We start from the raw sequence: 23,471 nt of genomic DNA, 5'->3' as shown, positions 1-23,471 counted from the left end.
TCCTGGAGTAGATAGGGATCGAGGGTCAGAGGACTGCGGAGTGTGTAGTGAAGAGCAGTACTTCATTGAGCTATGGACAAAGGCCATGTATGAAAAGGATTTGAGAAACAAAGAGATGACAAAGATTTTCCAGAGAATTGGACAGACAGGATTGTGCCCCAGACACTGCCTTGGGGCACTCTAGCCTCGACAGAGAGAGGAGCTAAGATTGTCACATTGAGAGACACGTGCTAATTAGGGGAGTGGAGGAAATCAGTAAGCCATGAGAGGAGACACCACAGGTAGAGGAGGTTGGAGAGCAAGACGGTGCCAGTTTTCTATTAACTTGTTTTCGGGTGTTTTTCTGCAAACTCAAAGCTTTTAAGCGATGAATGAGATTGAACCATCTCTGGAAAGCGGTTCACACAAACTGGAGAAAAGAGGAACAAAAGAGTGGAAGCCTGGATTTTGGAAGTTTATTAGCCTGGTGTTGGCTTAGCGGTTAGGGTGCCGGCTTGGGATCCTAGGATCCTGGGTTCGAAATCCCGGTGGATCGCTGAATTAACACCAGGGGGTTGACTCAGCCTGTCATCCTTCCGAGGTCGGAAAATTGAGTACCAGTTCACTGGTAATTCCCTGTGAGTCGCAAGAGGTGATTAACAGGATTGGTGTCAGGAAGAGCGTCCGGCCATAAAACATTGCTTCAAAAAGGGGACCACGGTGCCCAAAAAATGCCAACCCCTGCTCTGCGGGGAAAAATGGCCTCTAAAGGTGGTTATTTATTTTTAACCAGGAGAGGATTAATGGAAGAAGTCAGAAAGCTGGGTATGAAGCTGGCCTTGTACGCCACAGAGCGCTCACCACCAATGTTGGAATCAGCAAATGGTGGTGCAAAACTAAAATGCAAGTTACAGCTAAACCAAGATGAACTGTGTACATAAGATTCTAGATGTGCCTCGTTTTGACACTGCTCTACGACCTAACACAGAACAAGCAACAAAATGAAGAACTTACATTCTGTGCTCTTGTAAGAATGCCCACAGTTCGGATATGTATGTCGCGAGATGGATATCCTCATGCAATTCTCATTTACACATGGGCGTTCGGAGGGGGGACGTGGGGGGGGGGGGGGGGGGGAGGTACACGATATCTGCACATTAAATTGTACGCACATGGAAAACTTTATTCCCGTGATGGTTTTTATCTTATTCCCTTCGCCAACCGAAGGTAGACGGATGTTATGTTTTCACCACTGTCTGTTTGTTAGTTGCAAAATCGGAGATTTTTCAAGTGTTTGGTCGGTTGCGTTTGTGGTTTTGTCTGTCTGTTTGTCACTCGCCTACAGGTCACAATTCTAAACCGATCGTCACGAAACTTCACCAAGTTGTAAAGGTCGTCGCAATTGAGAGGCCTATTGATTTTGAGGTCAAATGTCATCTGGAGGTCAAATTTCTAAAATCGCCATTTTTCATGCGATTGACTTGAAAATTGAACAGTATTTGTATATTGAGTCACTAAATTGGAAAACCAACGATTTTTGAGGTCAAAAGATCAAAGGTCAACTCAAGGTCAAACTTCTAAAATCATCAATTTTCATCTGAAAAATTGTCACTTTTCATCCTATTGACCAGAGCTTTAATCAAGATCGTCAATGTTAATCTTGATGAAATGGACAATTTGATGGATCAATAGCAACCCTTTTGGGGGGTTGGATTTTGCAAGTATCGTGCTCTGCATGATGTCTTTCTTGTTTGTCTGTTTGATTGTATGTAGGATATCTCAAAAGTTGTGGATGGATTCGGATGAAATTTGGAGGACAGCTTGCGTGTGTGACAAGGATGAATTGATTAGATTTTGGTGAAGATCCAGATGCGGATCTTGACACTAGAATTTTTTTTAGCGATTCTTCACCATTGAGAGATAGGCACAAAAAGGATATATAACCCGATATCCCAAAAAGTTATGGAGGGGGTATGACAAAACGTGTTGGACAGGTTGGGTGTGTGACATGGACGAATTGATTCGATTTTTGTGAATATCCAATTCCAGATCTGGATACGAGTTTTTTTTTTTGGTCATTTTAAAAGCGATTCTTCACCATTAATTTTGAGATGGGGCCAAAAACGATATAATAGTATGATATCTCAAAAAGTTGTGGACGAGTTATGACAAAACTTTGTGGACGAGTTGGTTAGGTGACTATAACAAGCCAATTCGATTTGGGTTCAGGTCCGAATCCAGATCTGGCCTATCAGTGGGATACAAAACGTAAACTAACGTAAACGTAAACAAAACGTAAACAATGGATGGAGGTCCTCAATGCCAAACAGGAAATCAGAGCTGTCTCCCTTGACATATCAAGGGCCTTTGATACGGTCTGGCACCCAGCTCTGCTCACCAAACTCTCCTCCTATGGTATCCATGGAAATCTCCATGCATGGCTTGCGGACTTCCTCTCTGGTCGTAGTCAACGTGTGGCCCTGAATGGATTTCTCTCATCTCCCCTTCCTGTTCAGGCTGGAGTTCCCCAAGGAAGTGTGCTGGGCCCTGTGCTTTTTCTGGTCTTTATCAATGATCTCTCTGACTCTCTGGAAAATCCTCTCTATCTCTTTGCTGATGACTCCACTCTCTGCCGCTCCATTCCTCTTCCCTCAGATCGGCAGTCTGCAGCCTCCTCACTCTCTGAAGACCTGGACAAAATCACAGACTGGTCAAACAAGTGGAACATGTCTTTCAATCCTGACAAATCTCACTCTCTTACTATGTCTCTCCGAAAAGATCGACTGGACAACCCTCCCATCTACTTTCTCAACAATCCTCTCCAAGAAGTTCTGTCACTCAAGCTTTTGGGTCTCACTATCTGCCATGATCTTTCTTGGGAAAACCACATTTCCAAGCTGGCCTCCAAAGCCAGTCGCCGACTGGGCATCCTCCGTCGTGCGAAGTCCTTCCTCGGCACACCTGAGCTCCTCACCACATACAAGGCTTTCATCCGCAGCTCAATGGAATACTGTTCTCCCCTATGGGCTGGTGCTCCTGCCTCACACCTGGCTCGGCTTCACGCTGTTGAATCCAAAGCTTTCAAAATCATTGGAATCTCCCGCGATGAAGCTATCTCTGAGGGCCTTTCACTCACTCACCGCAGGCAGGTAGGTGGCCTTTCTGTCTTCTACCGACTCCTCTCCGGCCTTGCTCCCCCAGCTCTCTCTGTGCTCTGTCCCCCAAATATTCCTACAGGTCGCACAAGATCTGCCAGCAACCCTCTGATGGTTAAACTGCCGAAATCTCGGCTCTCTGCTCACCTTCACTCTTTCATTCCTCTTTTCTCCCGCCTGTGGAACAAACTCCCACACTCCCTTCAATCCCTCTCCTCCCTCCAGGTCTTTAAAACAGCTGTTCACCACCATCTCTTATCTTCCCCCATCCATAACCTTGATCTTTTCTACCCCCACTAATTCACCCCAGATCCACCTTGTTTGAAATTCCAACTTCTTTCCTGGAAATCCTGGCAGTGTCCATATGTTTATACCTCTCCCACCCTCCCCCCCCCCTTCACATGCCTCCCCCCCTTCACATGCCTGCCCCCCAAAGCCCTCTCCCTCCCACAGATCTCTCGATGTCTCCATGTCTCTCGGTCCCTGCTCTCAAATGTTGTGTTTGTGTCCTTCCCCCTCTCTCCCCATCTTGTCTACCGCTCCCGATGTTATTTGTTTTATGTGTCTGTTTGTCTTTCTGTGTGATTAATGTTCGCTCTTTCACGAGCCTCGATCTTGTATACAAAAAAAACAAAAAAAAACAAAAAAAAAAACTAATCAGCCTGGCAGAGGTATGCGCTCTACCGAGTGCCGTTCTATTTATTATCTGTTTCACATTAAAATGTGCTTCAGGAAAAAGAATGCTTTTCCTATGAATAATAGGAGTCATTAAACAAAGAGTCATTAGACAAATCAACACAGTATACGGAATATGTATGAACCTTTATGAATAATAATAATAATGTATGAATAATAATTATGTATGAATGATGAATACAAGTCAGGAGACGATGATGGTTCACGAGCGAGCGGTATTCAATGACAAAGATTAAAACCGACATTGAAAATATATAAATAGGAATGTATTATCTGTTATGAGACTAGTTAGCTACACAATACCGAAAATTCGGTTCGATTCCGACAACTTTGAAACTTTGACCTTTGTGACCTTCAACGGTCAAAGGTCGAGGATTCTGAAATTTGTTGGAAAACTTGTATGTCATTATGTATGTGATAATATAAGATCATGTACGACATTTCACCCTATCAGGAAGCGAACAATGTAATAAAACCATCAAAAATCGACTTTCTACATTTCGTGACCTTGTGACCTTGACCTTGACCTTGGGGCGAAAATGAAAAATCAAGCTCCGTGGGGCTAGATACATGACATTGGCCTAACCAAATACCGAAACCCCTGTGAGATTCCACCAAACCCCTCGGAGAAGATGTAGCTTGAACTCGATTACCTCCTAAAAAGACATCTTTTTCGGGCGTGGCGCCGCCCACAATGGGCGCAATACGCCCACTCTAGGCAGGACACAACTAGATCATGATATCAACCTCCCACCCAAGTTTCACCAAGATCGGATGATATCATCGGGTAGTTATGCTGCAGACTGACAGACACACACACAGACAGACGCACACACATGACGAATATAGTGGTCACTTGATAACTCGTGAACCAATAAGCCTTGGGTTTAACAGGCTATCATATTCCAGAAGTAAGTGCGAGTTGGGAAGACAAAACAGGCCAACTCTAATGGACTTTTTAAAAAGCAAGATGGACTGTATCTCAGGCCTTTCGATTCCATGCTGGCTGGCTACAGTGACTAAACGTGACCATAATAAGTGCACCCAATTAATGTCTCCAAATTGTTCGCAATGTGAATTTTTAAAAACATTGACAGCGTTTTCAAAAACAAAATAAATAATTGCTTTCAGAAAACAGTGGGAGAACAACCACCACATCTTCAAAACACCACTTTCCATCCGACTCTGACCTTCTCCCCCCTCTCCCCCAGTCACTACATTCACGCATGATGTTCCCAAATTAATGTAGTCTCAAGGCCTGTATATTTCAATGAAATACTTTCAAGTCATGTCTTTTAATGATCACAATTTCCTTTAGGTCCACACTCTCAACGGATTGACGTAAACCTAGCGTTGTCCCCTACGTCCGCCCTTGTTACTCCACAACAATTTTGTTTTGTTCACAAAGATTACATGCATTCCTCAAAAATATACTCACAGCTGATCATACAGCACTCAAGTTTGGTCATGCTCGCTCAGTGAGCAACTCATGAAGCAATTTGTATATTATTCTGGTAAAGGCGTGGGTGTTGCTTACGTGGTGAACGTTTTGTGAAGAAGTTGTGGTATAGCGACACATAAGTGACGATACTCAGACGGTCTGGCACTTTCATGGCCACCATATCTTCTGCATCTAGGAGAGCTGGAATGCCCAATTCCTGCTCAGCCACTGTGAAAGCCTGCGTGCATAAGTGCAAGTTGTTTCCATTTGTCATTGCAAATTATCTTGAATTGTACCGATAAATATCATTCCCATTACAGTAAAGTGTAGCAAGATTCCCATCCAGCAATGTGTAACACGAATGCACCCCTACCTCCTCGCCAATCCTCAGTCAGTCAATCAATGAAATCATTTTCTTTATATTGCCATCCTGAGTATATGTTCAGTATCCTGAATGCCCACAGTACATGGCTCGAACTATAGTATAGTTGGCAATTTCAAATGAAAAACGTTCATTGTAGTGAGCAAAGGACCAATGACGTCAGTGTCATGTCACATCTAAGGTCAGTGAGGTCCTTTTGTTGAATTTATTACTCCTAACCGCAAACCTCCTAACCGGTGATCAGCAGGGCAGAGACAATGTGGTCATGTGACAGATGACACACAATAACAGGTCGGGCAGGAAGCGGTGTGATGGAAGTCTATCTGTGTTCTGCTGCCTTGTCAACTTAGGGGGTTCACTATATATGTCTGTAAATCTGTAATAGGTCTCTGTAAATATATATGTAAATAAATCAAAAACTGAGCCTCTCCTCAGTCAAAGACACATGAAAGCCCACATAATCTTGTTTCTCACAGTCTGAGAGTCCTTTGGCTGCTTTTTTGCAAACTCCAAGCGGGCTTTCATGTGTCTCACTGAGGAGAGGCTTTGTCAGCTGTGAGAAACAAGATTCTGTAGTCTGATGAAAACAAGATTGAACTGTTTGGCGTCCGTCTGGCCACTCGCCCATAAAGCCCAGATCGGTGGAGTGTTGCAGTGATGGTTGTCCTTCTGGAAGTTTCTCCCATCTCCACACAGGATCTCTGGAGCTCAGCCAGAGTGACCATCGGGTTCTTGGTCACCTCTCTCACCAAGGCCCTTCTCCCCCGATTGCTCAGTTTGGCCGGGCGGCCAGCTCTAGAAAGAGTCCTGGTTGTTCCAAACTTCTTCCATTTAAGAATTATGGAGGCCATTGTGCTCTTGGGAACCTTTAATGCAGCAGAGATTTTTTGTAGGCTTCCCCTCTCTGTGCCTCAACACAATCCTGTCTCTGAGCTCTGCAGGCAGTTCCTTCGACCTCATGGCTTGGTTTTTGCTCTGATATGCATCGTCAGCTGTGAGACCTTATATAGACAGGTGTGTGCCTTTCCAAATCATGTCCAATGAATTGAATTTACCACGGGTGGACTCCAATCAAGGTGTTGAAATATCTCAACGAAGATCAAGAGAAATGGGAGGCACCTGAGCTAAATTTCAAGTGTCATAGCAAAGGGTATGAATACTTATGTCAATGTGATATTTCAGTTTTTCTTTTTAATAAATTTGCAAAACTTTCTAAAATCCTGTTTTCTCTTTGTCATTATGAGGTATTGAGTGTAGATTGATGAGGGAAAAAATGAATTTAAACGATTACCGCATAAGGCTGCAACATAACAGAATGTGAAAAAAGTGAAGGGGTCTGAATACTTTCTGAATGCACTGTGTGTATATATATACATATGCACACATATATATACACACACACATATATATACACACACACACACACACACACATATATATATATATATATAGATATATATATATACATATATATATATATATATGAGGTGGAGAGTTCAAAAAGTACACGGTACAAAACCACTCAAGAGAACAAGTAAAACTGAGATCCTGCCAGTCCAATGTGTTGGCTTCCTTATAGGTAATGCTGATGATTTCTAGTTCTTTGTTCCAACAAACATCTAAGAGTGAGAAGTTGTACACAGCGGGACCATCTCATAAGGAAGAGCAATACTCTATTGTGCTGCAAAAGAATGCTCTGTAGCCTGTAAGAGGTTATCCGTTGCTGAGGAAGTACATGGCCAAATGGAGAATGCATAATCTTTGCCTGGCTTTGGAGGCCAATTTGGAAATGTGATTTGTCCAAAAAAAAGTATATATTGCTGCCAGTATATTGTCAGGACGAGGGACCCACTTGGACAAGGAGGATTTTTCAGTAAAACGGAAAATAATATTTTCGAGGGTTTGAAAGAGATTGATTTAGAACAAAAGTAGCAGTGAGCCAAGTATGTAGCCGTGGGGTACTTTGACCTTTACTAGTAAAGCAGATGAGAAGATTGCATCAAGAACACAGTTTGCTAGTATAGGGAACGCCTGGAAGTGGGTGAAGGGTAAAAGGGCAGAGGGTACAAAGTCACACAAGAAGATGTAAAAATAGAAAGAAACTGAAGCATGGAAAGAGCCACAAATACGTCATGCAGAATGCCTAGTGAGTTGGGCAGAATACATAATGCCAAAACAAAGAAAGATGCGTTCACTTGACAACTAGAGGGGCAAAGTCCTCTTTAAGTGAGACAAATAATTACTCATGCAAAAAAATCACCACAATTGGTTCATATACAAACTCTGGTCACATTTCTGCCAGTGCAACAATTTCCTCATTATCTCCACACTTTTTGCAAAAAATGGGGGGGATATTGGAATCGGCTCCGTCGTCTGTCTCTCCGTCCATCCGTATGCAATCAACATTTGGAGGCACATGGAATATGTAACGATTTTTTTGGATTTGATCCCCAGTTCATGCCCCAGTGGGTGGGGACTATGGGGCACAGGGGTCAAAGGGAAATATTTTTTAAACTAAAAAATTTGATAGTGAGTCATCCATGGTGGAACTTTTTGCCATCTTTCAACCTTGCTTTAGGTGGGAAGCATGGTGATTTGCGATGGCGAGCCATCGACTTCGCTCTGGTCTTTGTTTGGTAGGAGCTTTTCTTTTCCACTGCAAGACTTAGTGGTTAGATGTCCAACCCAGTTCCATGTCCAATCACACCTTCAAATTGTGAACTCCTGTCCTATCTTTGTATCTGATGTGATTGTTATGGCGAGCACATATTCCCAGTTGAATCAAGTTCCATGGTTGTGGTTTTCCTTTTGTCCTTTCACTCCCCTCCTATAAATGTTACCTTGAAACCGAATATGGTTGTATTTATCAGATTCTTCTATGCGCGTGGAAAGTCCACCAAACGTTTTGTTTGATCTCCAGTACACTACGACATATTATACAAATTCACTGGTGTTTATGTCCAAAACACATGTAAATAATGAGCAAGTGAAAACATTCAAATGCGCTGTAGATACCTGTTTTACATAACCATATGTACTTGGTAGGAGGAAATACTGCATAACCCCCATAATCACATAAATTTTGGCAGCAAACAGGAAACTTCAAAATAATAACAGTAAAATTAATTAAACAAATCACTCAGGTGTGAGTTGTGAACCAAGGCTCTTTGATTGTAGTTTGTAAAATGCAAAACATTAAATGGCAATACTTCTGTTTTTAATGCAATGAATTATTAAAATACTCACCAGATTGTTGTTTTCAAAAACATTTTCTTTCGAGAGTGAGTGGTAGTCTCTGTGGAATAAGCAAACATATAAATGATGGAAGAGTGTGAGGTATTGACGAAATATTTAAAAAATTATTCTACATCAAAAATTAGGATAAGTGGAGCTGAATAATTATAATAATATAATAATAATGATAACAATATCAAGATGGAGAATCGCTTTACAATGCATATCCCCTACCAAGTTTCAGTTCAATATGCTAGAGTGTAAGAGGGAAAGTCAGGAAAATTTCAAACCAGTAAACACATCCCTTATTTGGGTGGTGTATAATGCCGCATGCAGTGAATGAAAAATGAATGAATGAATGATCGTTTTAAGGCCATTTTCCCCGCTGGAGCGGGGGTTAGCCTTGCGGGCCCCATGACAATCATGGTTCCCTGTTTGAGGCAATGTTTTTTATGGCCGGATGCCCTTCCTGACGCCAACCCTTGGTCACGCTCTTACGATGCGCAGGGATACGGTGTACCCATTCTAAGCCGGGGTACACACCGGGATCATTCATCCCAGCAAGCTGGTACTCAATTTGCCGACCTCGGAGGGATGACAGGCTGAGTCAACCCCCCTGGCGTTAATTCAGCGATCGACCGGGATTCGAACCCAGGATCCTAGGATCCCAAGGCGGCACCCTAACCGCTAAGCCAACACCAGGGTTTGAACGCAGTTCCGAAAAAAGTATATAATGCTGCCATGACGCAGTGCCGAAAAAAAAAAAAAAATAACTCCATGTACATACATGAAGAAAAAACATGCATACAGCTTATGAGCATATATAATACATTGTGGTTACATACCTGGGATCATTCCAATTGCACTTAGCTATGGACTAACACCTAGGCCTAAGGCCTGCCAATCTGTGTTGTTTCATTTGGGGTGCAGTCAGGCCAGCTGTCCAGCCAATGGGTGTAAAGCAGTGGGTGTAGTCAGACCAGCTGTCCAGCCAATGGGTGTAAAGCAGTGGGTGGAGTCAGGGCAGCTGAAAACTGACCCATGTATAATATGTGATATTTTCTAAGTTCCAAAAGGGCATAACTCTGTGAAAAATTTGTGAAACGTGCCGAAACTCAAACTTGTTCTGTAATGTATAAAAATAAAACCATGTACAAAGTTTCAGTTGAATATGTTAAAGGGTATGGGGAAAAAGTACAGAAAACGACAGGTGGCCGGACAGACAGATGGATGGAAAGACAGAGTGTGGTTCAGGGTTGTTAGGCACACCTGAGCACACCTGTTAGGCACACCTGTTAGGCACAGTTAGGCACACCATTTCTTCTTTCGACTTGCTCACCAAATCCATTCATCCCCAAAAAAATATCCATCTCCTATAGTGCCTTTTTTCTACATTCCCTAAACTCTCCTGCACTCCATCCTCCATCCAGCGTCCTTAAACGTATTTTTAACTCGAAGGTCACAAGAAACTCATTTTGCAATAAATGTTCGTTTCCCATAAATCGTACACTTTCAAAAATCCAATCTCACCCCTCCCCTCCAAATCTTCCCCATAACCCCTCCCCTCCAAATCTTCCCCATCACCCCTCCCCTCCAAATCTTCCCCATCACCCATCCCTTTCAAATCTCCCCCCTTGCCCCCTCCCTCCTAAACTACCCCCTCACCCCTCCCCGCCAAGACGCCCCCTCGCCCCTCCCCTCCTAGACTCCTGCCTCACCCCTCCCCTCCAAATCTCCCCCATATCCCATCCCTTTCAAATCCCTCCCCTTGTCCCTTCCCTCCCAAACTCCCCCCTCACCCCTCCCCTTCAAATCTCCCCACCCTCATTGCTTCTCAATTTCCCCCCTCTCACTCCCCCTCCTCAAAGCGTCCTCCCCGCTTCTTCCCCCTTCAAACTCTCACCTCCATCTCCCCCAAACTTCTGCCTCGCTCTTCCCCCTCCTCAAATAACACCTCATTGTGGCTCACCCAATCACCATCAAACCTTTTGTCCGCCCCATCCTTCCCTTTCTCCGAGCTATTCTGAAATCTCTGACACACCTTCAACAGCTCTCCCTACCTCTTCCACCTCTTCCACATCTTACCCTACCCCTCCTCCCCCCTGTTCTGTATCTGATGCTCCCCCTTCCTCTTCATTAACGGTATGGACCTCAAACATCCGGGGCCTTCGTTCAAACTTAACTGATCTCTCCATACAGGTTGCTTCTGTCAAACCAGACGTGATCTGCTTAACAGAAACTTTCCTCCTTTATGATGTCTCTGATTCCATAGTATCTCTCCCGGGCTACTCCCTCCTCCGGTATGATAGACCTGAGCCTCGTCCTGGAGGCGGGGTTGCTATCTTTATCAAAAACTCTCTTCCTCACTCGCCCTGCACTGCACTCTCTCCACCTCACCCCCAGGAATACCTCTGGCTACGGCTTCCCCTTCGCTCCCACCTCTTGTTCATATGTGTGTTGTACCGTCCACCAAACAGTGATGACTCCATCTACATCTCGCTGTCTGATGATATGGACCAACTTCTATCTACTCATCCCAACTCTCTCTTCCTCATATGTGGTGATTTCAACTGTCATCATGCCAGTTGGCTGGGTGTGGGTACCTCTCTCACCAGCCATGGCTCCTCAGCAAAGGACTTCTGCGACTCACTGGGACTGACACAATCTGTCAATTTCCCGACCCGGATCTCAGTCAACGGAACATCTTCTCTTCTGGACTTGGTTATGACTAACTTCCCTGAAAATGTCTGCTGCTCTTCTTCTGCTCCGATCGGATCATCTGATCATGTCCTTGTTAAAGTGGATATCTCTCTGACCATCCTCAGGGAGCCTGCTCAGCGTCGACGAGTCTGGCATTTCACTCAGGCCAACTGGCACGGTCTTCAAGCAGCCATCAATCATCTGGACTGGTCTCCCATCTCTACCACCTCTGACATCAACTCATCCTGGGAATTCTTCCAAAGTAAATTGCTCTCTCTCATGCACAGATTTATCCCATCTCGTCTTCAGTTGTCATACCCTTCCTCCCGTCCATGGTACACGGAATCTTGTGGTGAGGCTGTTGCCCAGAAACAACTTGCCTTCGTCTCCTGGAAAGCAAATCCAACGGAAGGAAATCTCATTTCCTTTCACAAAGCCCGAAACAAGTGTGTGTCCACCCTCAGGAGAGCCAGGAAACAATATCTCTCCGTTCTCAAGACCGAACTCTCTTATCTGTCTCCCTCTTCCAAATCCTGGTGGCGTCTGGTCAAATCCGTTTCTGGTGTTTGTTCCCCCTCCATCCCCTCCCTTACCTCAAACGGCTACACAGCTGACTCCGCACGTGAAAAAGCTGAATGCCTCAACTCTGTGTTTGCCTCTAAATCTTGTGTCCCAAACCCATCCCTCTCTGTACCCACCATACCCAGTCGTACCCTGCTGCTCCTGGACTCCGTGTCCTTTCCTCCTGACAAGGTGGAAAAGTTTCTGTCAACCCTCGACTCTGATTCTGCAACTGGACCCGACGGCATCAGCCCACGGGTCCTAAAATCCTGCTCTGCTGCTCTATCTCACCCTCTCTCTGTTCTCTTCACCCTCTCTTTTGCTCAAGGTCAACTGCCATCTGCTTGGAAATCAGCCAACATCACCGCTTTGCACAAAAAAGGTGCAAAAACAGATCCTAGCAACTACAGACCAATCAGCCTTCTCCCAATTATCAGCAAAGTCATGGAATCCATCATTGCTTCTAATATGAAATCTTTCCTCTTCTCCAATGGCTTGATCTCTGATCATCAATTTGGTTTCAGACCAGGTCACTCTACTCTGGACATGCTGCTTCTGCTGTCTCAACAATGGATGGAGGTCCTCAATGCCAAACAGGAAATTAGAGCTGTCTCCCTCGACATATCACGTGCCTTCGACACGGTCTGGCACCCCGCTCTGCTCACCAAACTCTCCTCCTTTGGTATCCATGGAAATCTCCACGCATGGCTGGCGGACTTCCTCTCTAGTCGTCGTCAACGTGTGGCCCTGAATGGGTTTCTCTCATCTCCTCTTCCTGTTCAGGCTGGAGTTCCCCAAGGCAGTGTTCTGGGCCCCGTGCTTTTTCTGGTCTTCATCAATGACCTCTCTGACTCTCTCGAAAATCCTCTCTATCTCTTTGCTGATGACTCCACTCTCTGCCGCTCCATTCCTCTTCCCTCAGATCGGCAGTCTGCTGCCTCCTCACTCTCTGAAGACCTGGACAAAATCACAGACTGGTCAAACAAGTGGAACATGTCTTTCAATCCTGACAAATCTCACACTCTTACTATGTCTCTCCGAAAAGATCGACTGGACAACCCTCCCATCTACTTTCTCAACAATCCTCTCCAAGAAGTTCTGTCGCTCAAGATTTTGGGTCTCACTATCTGCCATGATCTTTCTTGGGAAAACCACATTTCCAAGCTGGCCTCCAAAGCCAGTCGCCGACTGGGCATCCTCCGTCGTGCGAAGTCCTTCCTCGGCACACCTGAGCTCCTCACCACATACAAGGCTTTCATCCGCAGCTCAATGGAATACTGTTCTCCCCTATGGGCCGGTGCTCCTGCCTCACACCTAGCTCGGCTTCACGCTGTTGAAACCAAAGCTTTCAGAATTATTGGAATCTCCCGCGATGAAGCTATCTCTGAGGGCCTTTCACTCACTCACCGCAGGCAGGTAGGTGGTCTTTCTGTCTTCTACCGACTCCTCTCCAGCCTTGCACCCCCAGCTCTCTCTGTGCTCTGTCCCCCAAATATTCCTACAGGTCGCACAAGATCTGCCAGCAACCCTCTGATGGTTAAACTGCCGAAATCTCGGCTCTCCGCTCACCTTCACTCTTTCATTCCTCTTTTCTCCCGCCTCTGGAACAAACTCCCTCACTCCCTTCAATCCCACTCCTCCCTCCAGGTCTTTAAAACAGCTGTTCACCACCATCTCTTATCTTCCCCCATCCAAAACCTTGATCTTTTCTACCCCCGCTAATTCACCCCAGATCCACCTTGTTTGAAATTCCAACTTCTTTCCTGGAAGTCCTGGCAGTGTCCATATGTTTTATACCTCTCCCACTGCCCCCTTCCCACGCCCCCCCCAAAGCCCTCGCCCTCTCTCAGATCTCTCGATGTCTCTCGGTCCCTGCTCTCAAATGTTGTGTTTGTGTCCTTCCCCCTCTCTCCCCATCTTGTCTACCGCTCCCTGTTATATGTTTTATGTGTCGGTTTGTCTTTCTGTGTGATTAATGTTCGCTCTTTCACGAGCCTCGATCTTGTATACAAAAAAAAAAAAAAAAAAAAAAAAAAAAAAAAAAAAAAAAAAAAAAAAAAAAAAAAAAAAAAAAAAAAAAAAAAAAAAGTGCAAACCTATAGTCCCCTCCAGATAGGGAACTAATATCGGCCACCCCCATGGAGCCCCAGTCATACATTTTCTGGGGAAATGGAGCCCAAATCCATCGTGAGGAGGTAAAAATGTACAATCCATACATTGGAGCAAAACTGAGACAAGGGTCCATTCAGCAATATCACATGCTTTAATAAATCAGGGACGACCTATTATATTCATAGAATTGTGAAATATACAACCTCCATTGATCATGAACCCATACATCACATCAGAGTAAATCCGAGATCATTGCATACTCAACTCTGTAATCCGATTTGGTGAGAGTCAAACTTTAAGGGCCATTTTACCTCAGAGACCGCGAACACCCAGGTGTGTGAGGTTTATCACAGAGAGCACAATAAAACCCTAAAAATATATATAAGAAAACATCTGATTCTTCCCAATTTTGCAGTGGTTGAGTCTTCGAACAGCACAAGCGACTTTAAAAAAATGGTATCAGATGTCGAATACGAATACGTATATATATTTTAAGTAAACATCCGAAGCCTTAGAAGAGATCTGCATGTGCCAGGTTTCGGCGTTGCTAATGAGGACGGGGTTTTAGCTCATAAAATACAAAATATAAAGCATCCCTGGACAATCTACACATCAAAGGAAAGCCTAGCTCATAGGATTCCCAATTATGAGTATATCATCCAATTTGATAAAAGTCAAAAACTTTGGAGGCCATTTTACCTCAGAGACCGCGAGATGTTCCTAACGTAGACGGACATTTTTCCTTCTTCCAGTCCATGGAATTTTAAACATTTTTAACATTGATCTTCTTCCTTTTTCACTTTCCATGACTCACATCCAGACATTGCAACTGGAAATACCAGAGCATTCACCATCTGCTGCTACGACGACTACTACGACGACCACTACTACTACTACTACTACTACTACTACTACTACTACTACTACTACTACTACTATAAACAGCATCATTTGTTCTGACCTTCTTTTGGATGTTTGACAGGGAAAGATCTTTGGCCCAAATCTGTCCTAAACCGACTGGGCAGGCATGACTTTTCTCTGGAGGTGGCAGGAATTTGGAATGTGTTCAGGGTACCGGCAATAACTCACCGACTCTTCACTATAAAAACCCGGAGGATATTTAACGTTCACTATCTAATACTAGGAAACAGGACACGCAGTTTAATGTCCATTTGAGAAATGACCTGCCCATGAAACACCAATCTGACAGTTTACAGTCGGGTAGAGAATCGAACCCAGACGAGACAACAATAGTTGGATACTAAAAGGAGCACGAAGCTCGAGCACGGAGCATGAAGATAATGAAAAAGCGCAACAAAGGAAATATCCTGTCGACCACATCATGTGCACAACATGCTTCAACCCAAGGTGTTGGTGTTCCTCATTGCTTGCATTTGCTCCTGCATATTCAATATTTTACGAGAAAGTTCCAGAACGTGGTGCATATACTTTTGTCAAAAATACATTCAAAAAATTTTTTTTTTTTTATTCCAAAACAAGAATGCCCCTTTTGACATTCACACCCGAGCAGGTGTCTTGTGATGCTCGTGATCAGCCATTCCACTCTGACTTACAATTCATATCAACAAAGTGTGGGTGAAGGGGGAATGGGGGGCTCCATTTTCTCAAAATTATTTATTTGTTATTTTTCTGGATTGGAAGGAACACATGAAAAGAAAAGACAATGGCTTAATAAAATAATAATGTACAATCTTTAATATCGTTTCGCAAAACATCAAACTTTGCAACGCCGCAAGGTAATTCCCACTTTGTATTGAACATGTGAACACAATGAAAATGGGAATAGAGGTTTGTTTGCAAAACGTACTTGTGATGCAATAAAAAAAATTACGAATAGTTCAATGAACTCGACTCGTGCATTGAATATAAACCAGCAAAATGGCAAGCACATCAACACAACAAGATCATTTGGCTATTTTGAAAGCAGAAACACGATTATTTCCTCAAAGGAAACATTTTTGGGCCAAGATTGATGTCAGAAGGAAGCAATGGAGTAACACAAAAACAAAGTACGGAAGTTTGAACAGCCATAGTGTTTATAACACAACTGCTTGTGGCACTGAGCCATCTCGTTTTTTTTTCTTCTAGCTGGCTTGTCTCGACCCTGGGAAAGTCCAACTCACCAACTCTCCTGTTCCATCACCCAGATCCAAGTGCACTGAAAATGCTTTCTCTTCCTTGACTTCAAATGCACCTCCGGAAAGGTATTCAATGTGGCTGAAACGAAACTGTGGCTGGCAGGGAGGCCTGGAGGTGTGCACACTCGCCTCCGAACGGTCTAACTTGGGTTTGAATCGCGGCCTAGCTATAAACTGTCATGCCGATGTTTCACAGGCAGGGTGAGGCAACCAAGTGTGTGTCATCCATCGGATGGAAATTGATGAATAAAGCCAAAGCCAAGGCAATGTTCTTTTGTTTTCCATCACCGAATTTACAGAAAAGCACAAGTTCCTTTTCAGCTTCACACAAAGTAGTAATCCTGCACAGAAAAACTATCCGAGAATGTTCCACAAGCGTGCAGAATTCCTTGTTTACAAGCGGATTGATAAATTGACATCATTATTGGAAAATGGTTTGCCTTGCCCAGTAGGAAAGTATAAACAAGAAATGTATCGCCATCTTCGGGCCAATCACAACCAAGGGCTTTACTTTCAGCTGACTACTTTCCGATTTTGCACTTAAGTTAAGGGTGTAGTACTGGTGAAAAATTGAGAAAACTACATAGGTACCTTCGAGAGGCCTTTACACAAAAACAAAGTCAAGTTAATATCTAATTTTCAGTTTTTCTTGAAAGATATAATCTTGGCTTTAACTCAGACCAGTTTCAACGCTTCTTTGGCATATTACATGCATATAATTTGCATAAATTAGACCGTCAATAAAAAACAAGGAAAAACAAAGAACACATTTCTACTTCTATCTTCTATGTCACCTATCATTCTTTTCACACAAAACTTGGTACATGTATTATACATGTGTTACTCTACTACCTGATGAGAGGATTTTGTGAAATTATGTCAAATGTTCACTAATTAGCTAATTATGCCAATTACCAGATAAAACTTGGTTGTCCTTCAATAAATCCACAATGGCTACTCCTATAAACAAAAGCCTTCATCATTTTAAAGGAAGTGATATTCTGAATATCCTGTCCAAATTTCAGTCCAAAATAATGATGCAAATTAAAGTTATAACAAATTTCATGCAAAATATTATATTTCTTGTAAATTGCGTGTAAAGATAACAATATTTAGGGGTACTTCTATGACCTCTAATAGCATGGTTCTTGTTTATAAGACTATAAGGAAACTGTTCAGCTAAAAAAAAAAAAAAAGATTCTTGTTTATAAGACTATAAGGAAACTGTTCAGCTATAAAATAAAAAATATAAAAAATCACCTGTTCACCAGTACTACACCCTTAAGGTGAATATGCTGCGAAAGGTATAATATCAGGTTATACTGCATTATGATATGTAAGAAAAAAGGGCTGGCGCTCGATTTTTGTGCCAAAAGTGTTTTTTTTGCAGTTTTGTCAACTTTAGGGGGTAAATTAAAAGGAAAATTAGGGGTTGAATTTTTTCGCGAACTTTTCGGGTATTTTGGGGGGGCTTTTAGGGGGGTGACCCCCAAAAATTGCACAATCTATATCTCGGCTCCTAGACATGCTAGCTTCATGATCTTCGTGTCTAGGATAGGGTTTCTGGGTGCGCCGAGTTCAATTATATTGTTTATGAGGTGATCTGAGGTCAAGGTCATAGGCTCAAGGTCACCACAGGGTCATAAATGGCTCCAAAAGGTAAAATTAGCCAAAATAAGTGAATTATATCGTATAGTACCACTTTATATAGGTTTTATTGGGTGAGGAATTCAGGCGTGACATCCTTTTCGACATTCGCGGTCAACCCCTACTTTTTCGGTTGGTTCACCCCATAAGTCTGCTAAAACCACAAAAATCAGTTTGGGGAAAACAATCATCCAACAGGCCTTTTTCTTACATATCATAATGCACTATATCCTGTCTAAATGCCAAAACGTTGATGTAGCCATATTTTGCTTATCTTTTTCTTCTTTATTTCCAGGTGTGTCACTGTATTGCTGCGAACGTGTCCATGAAGTGAAGCCCTGAGCATTTCAACCTGCCTTCTGCAATGTCGGAACGAAAATCTGAAGAAATAAGGATTTGCATCATTTGCAAAGAGGGAGACTCTGTGAATAACAAACTTGTTGATAAACATGATATATCACTCGTGCGAGTTCTAAAAGAAAGGGTTGTAGAGCGGGCTAGTCTAGGTGATGTGAACCTCAAATCGCTGGCAGATCATTTAAGTAGCTTGGCGGAGTCAGATTTACGTAATGTCTCTTATCACAGCAAGTGTCGCACACCTCTTGCAAATAAGGCCAACTTAGAGATGTGTAGAAAACGCGCTCGTTCCCAAACACCAACGTCTTCTCATGCATCCTCTACCTCCGATGTAGTGCCAATGGCTCCAAAACGTGGACGGCCACCCAAGACAGAGAAATCTGACGCAGAAATTAGGCCTCTAAGACAGAAAGGTTGTAAGGTGCTTCCGAAGGAAAATAAATGTATGTTCTCCACATGTTCATTTTGTCCAAAATCATCACAAGGGCTGCATAGAGTAGTATCGGATTCTATGGGTCAACGACTTCTAGTAATCAAAGAGGCTACCGAGGATGACTTAGTCAGATCGAGTCTAGCTGAACTGTCGGACTCTGGAGATGCATCAGCATTAGAAAAGTACTACCATCGAGACTGTATCAGGCTTGCAGACAGACATGGCAAGGAACGGGGACATAGCGATGCATATAGACATGTGAGAAATGTGTGTGATGCTGAGTTTGTTGTGTATGTGAGAGATTCCCTAAGTATAGATGACTGTGTCCTTAGCATGAATCAGTTAAACAACTTTTACATCAACCTGTTGAAGGAGAAGAAAATTCATGAGGAGAGAAGTGACAATCACAAAAAGCACCTGAAGGAATTGATTGAACAGCATGTGCCAGAGGTTGAATTTGTTGAGCCTCCCAATCCTACTCACAGCCACAGAGTTATGAGGAAGAAGTCAGTGGGGCAAGCCGTTGAGTTTTCAACTGCAGACACAGATGCATGGGTTCTCATTGGTCTATCTCGTGCCCTGAGGAAGGAGGTTCTCCGCGCAAGAGACTGGAAATTCACAGGCGACTTCAATAACTTTGAAAATCCCCCTATACTAGAGTTTTTAATAATGCATATCATGTATGGCTCTGAAGCTAGAATAATCTCAGGACAGCGTGAAGCAGAAGTGAAGAAGAATGTGGATGTTGTGTGCCAGCTGATAGTGCAGAGCTCAAGAAGTCACAGACAAGTCAAGTTGAAGACTTCTCATGGGTTCAAAAAAACAGTGGAAACCCTGCTCTCAATTGGCCTTCCCCTGGCAATTCATTCCCGTATACGTGATCAAAACCTTGTCTCTACGTTGTCCACGGTGTACATAGGAAGTGACTACCAACACATATTCAATCTTCAGAAGAGGGTGGAGTTCGCAGTGCAGCAGCGGATGTTGTCAACTGGAGGGTACTGCTTCCCAGACTTTGTCAAACGAAATGTCCCTCTCTGGTTTGCTATAGACAACATTGACTTTCTAGAAAACACAGCATATGGACAGAACACCTTTCACGGGACGTTGCTGGTGCTCTTCCAGTGGGATGAAGATGGAGAACTCATCAACCAACCACTGCAGATCCCTGCCAAGCCCCCTCAGAAACCCCTCCAAATGCAAATCAATTACCGAGACGAGCCTGAGATCAAACTGACTCCAATCAGGTTCCCCAGTTACCCTTTCAGCCAGGGAGTGGACCTACTAAAAAAGTACTCGAAGTTCACCCACACGTGGGCATTAGCCAACCTACTCGCCAATACACCCCTGCCTAAGGCACCTGACACTGATGATGGTGGAGGAGATGCTGGAGATGCCACAGATGCTGCAGATGTTGGAGATTCCAGAGATGCTGCAGATGCTGGAGATGCCACAGATGCTGCAGATGTTGGAGATTCCAGAGATGCTGCAGATGTTGGAGATTCCAGAGATGCTGCAGATGTTGGAGATTCCAGAGATGCTACAGATGTTGGAGATTCCAGAGCTGCTGCAGATGTTGGAGATTCCAGATATATTGCAGATGTTGGAGATGTCAGTGATGCTGCAGATGTTGGAGACAAAACCGAGATGATTTTAGAAGTAACAGAAAGAAAGGGTAAGAAAAGATTGAAGAAAGAAGACGTGATGCCAACTTGGGCAGCCACGCAGCACCTCCTCATAAAAAATCAGAATGGCTACCAGCTACCGACAAAAACCAATGTGGAAGTTGTGGCACCGCTGCTTCGAACATCACCCACTGATTATGGTACCCTTTACAATGTTCTTTGTTTGGCACAAGACATATCGGCGGTGGTTGTTGGTCCTGAAAGAAGAACTCTGATCACTCTTGATCTCGACCTCTATCAAAGGGCACTTCAGCTGAAGGAGTCTGTCAAGAACAAGAACTGGGTCCTGAGGGCTGGACCTCTCCACGTCATTTTTGCTGTACTTCATGGACTTGGCAAAACATCAGAGGGGAGTGGCCAAGACACCGTAGCAGTAGACGCAGGTATCTATTCTTCAGCAGCGCTGAGAGGGATATACAGCGGCAAGAGCTACAAGCGAGGTGTGGAATACCACATCATGAATGCTCTCGCCATCCTCCTGCTTAAACTGGACGTCGTCATCGGAGAACTACCTCCAAGTGCGCTCAAGGGACTGTGTGTAGCATTGCGTAGAACCCTCCATGAGCGTGACCCAGAAATGGTATCCATCCACGACGAAGACCTAGGGAGCTACTATTCAGAAAATATCCAACAGGAAGAGGCTTCAATTGGAGGTGGGGAGATGAGTCAGTTCTTTGACAATTACCTCGAGCAGGTCGAGGCTCTTCTCGAAATCATTGCAGCGGCAAGGTCAAGAGACTGGGAAGGCTGCCTGGCTGCTATTGAGAAAAACACAAAATACTTCCATTTCCATGGCCTGATCAACTACGCAAGACTAATGCCTCCACATTTGGCCCAGATGTATCAGCTGAAAGACGATGATCCTACAACATGGGAAGCCCTCAAGAATGGTGACTTTGTTGTGACCAAGTCTATGCAGGCATCCTGCAACCTCTTCACAGACCAGGGCTTGGAGCAGGAGATCAAACTTCTCAAGAAGCATGGTGCACTCCCTGGCATCACACAGGACGAAACTGCTCTCGACAGGTTTGTCACTACAACGCCTCACCTTGCGCGGTTGGTGCAGAAATATCTCCAGCCCTCCCCGAAGACTTCAGCAGCAGAGGAGAAGAAGAAGGAGCACTACCAGCTGGCAGGAGATATATGTATCACGTCAAGCCAGAACGTTCTCAAACTGAGGGACAGTGTCATCCTCCACTGTGAGGGAAACCCTTACACAGTGAGCACGCCTCTCAAGAACATTTTCTCCTCAGCCGTTATCCCGGAGAAAGCCAAGTATGACATCCTCAACTATCCGACTCTGGGGCAAGAGCTCTATATGACGTTTGTGGAGGAGCGGCTCCTACCAACATCCAAACTATCAATTTGGGATCGAATGACCAGGCCAAAGTATAAGACCTTCAGCAACTGGAGGCCGAAGAGTAAGGTGAAGGTTGGTGACAAGGTCATCAAACTACGGGAGGATCGGGAGCTCCTTGGGAGATGCCTAATAATCAGTCAGTCAAGGCCTTTGCTCCTACCAAAACTCGAGGAGACAATTGGAACCTACGAGATGTCAGTGATGCCCCGTTCTATGTTTGCCCCTGATGGGACACTCCTCCTGCCAGTTGACAAGGCCAGCCTCATGCATGCCATTGAGGCGCAGCCATCTCAACCGCCCCCTCCAGATCCAGTTCTGCATCCCACAGCATCTACTTATATCCTGGATACAATGGCCGTACTGCAGGCGATGAAGAAAACGCCAGGGATGAATAAAATCATTCACCTCAAGCACGCCTTCATAAATACCATTAAAAAGCATACATATAAGGGTGGTTACGAAGAAGTCAGGGTACTCTTTGATCAATATCTTCCCCTCAGTCTGAAAGAGAAGACAAGGGCAAAGAGGGCTACATCAGACGAAGCTTCAAGCGCTGGATATGAAGTCCATGACGAAATGAGCATCACGACTGTTCCTCTGCGGGAGCTCTTGTCCTCCTCCAAGACCAAAGGTCACCTTGCAAGGATTCTTGCCCAGGGACTTCTACGGGAGTTTGAGGGACAGGATCTGCGACTTATCGTCTCATATGACACCAATATCAAAATCAATGCACCCCACAGGCTTGAAGAGGACTTCTTTACCCATGAGCACGAGGAGGCTGACTCAGAGATCCCCCTTCATGTTCTTCACTGCATCAAGGATTGTGAATTCAGACATATTGTTGTTGCATCTCCGGACACTGATGTTTTGGTCCTCCTCATTGACCTCACAGCGCATGGACGTTTGGAAACTTTGACCACATTGGAATTTCACACAGGAAATGGCAACAAGTTCAGAAAGATCGATGTGGTGGAGAGAGTGAGGAGCATCAGCCGTAAGAAATGTCAAGGTCTCATTGGGATACACAACTTCACTGGCGCTGACTGGGGTGGTAAGTTCGTGGGTGTGAAAAAGAAGAGGTGGATCACAGAGTACTTCAAATTGGGTCGCAATGATCCCATCAATGATGCCTTCCAGAGATTGGGAGATGGCCCTCTCTCATCGACGGAACTAATAGACGGAAAACTCCCTGAGGAGATGCAGCCTCTCGAATACTTTGTGTGCCGCGTCTACTCTGCCAATGGCCCACAAACACTCCCCCAACTTCGCTGGGAGCTCTTCAGGTCGAAAAACATGGAGTCTGAGATGCTGCCCCCCACCCGAGCTACATTGCTGCCTCATATTCAACGGACAAACTTTGTATGCTTGGTGAACAAAGCCTATGTCACTACACATCCCCAACTTCCTAGTTTGGAAGACTGCGGTTGGGTCATCAAAGATGGTGCAATCTTCCCTCTACGATGTCTTGAACTACCTGCTCCACAAGCGGTTCTAGAACTGATCAAATGTGCCTGTAAATCATCTGTCTGCGCATGCAACTGTTCTTGTGCGAAGAACAACCTCCCCTGCA

The 23,471-nt window shown here is 44.3% G+C and overlaps 1 protein-coding gene across 2 annotated transcripts in view; it reads right to left on the bottom strand.

Moving 5' to 3' along the window:
- The window catches only part of LOC137423358 (MICAL-like protein 1), a 123,326-nt gene that overhangs the window by 44,274 nt on the left and 55,581 nt on the right, over positions 1–23,471 (bottom strand). For both annotated transcript variants that reach the window (XM_068110412.2, XM_068110414.2), the window contains exons 2-3: positions 8,900–8,948; positions 5,368–5,509 (exon numbers count right to left, since the gene is read on the bottom strand). In XM_068110412.2, the coding sequence (XP_067966513.2) occupies positions 5,368–5,509; positions 8,900–8,948 (191 nt within the window). The remainder of the gene's footprint in view (positions 1–5,367; positions 5,510–8,899; positions 8,949–23,471) is intronic.

The sequence above is a fragment of the Myxine glutinosa genome, chromosome 3 (assembly GCF_964187855.1).
Source record: "Myxine glutinosa chromosome 3, kmMyxGlut1.1, whole genome shotgun sequence".
Taxonomy (NCBI): Eukaryota; Metazoa; Chordata; class Myxini; order Myxiniformes; family Myxinidae; genus Myxine; species Myxine glutinosa.
The sequence above is the reverse complement of the archived record's forward strand: the minus strand, read 5'-3'. Positions and strand labels throughout refer to the sequence as shown.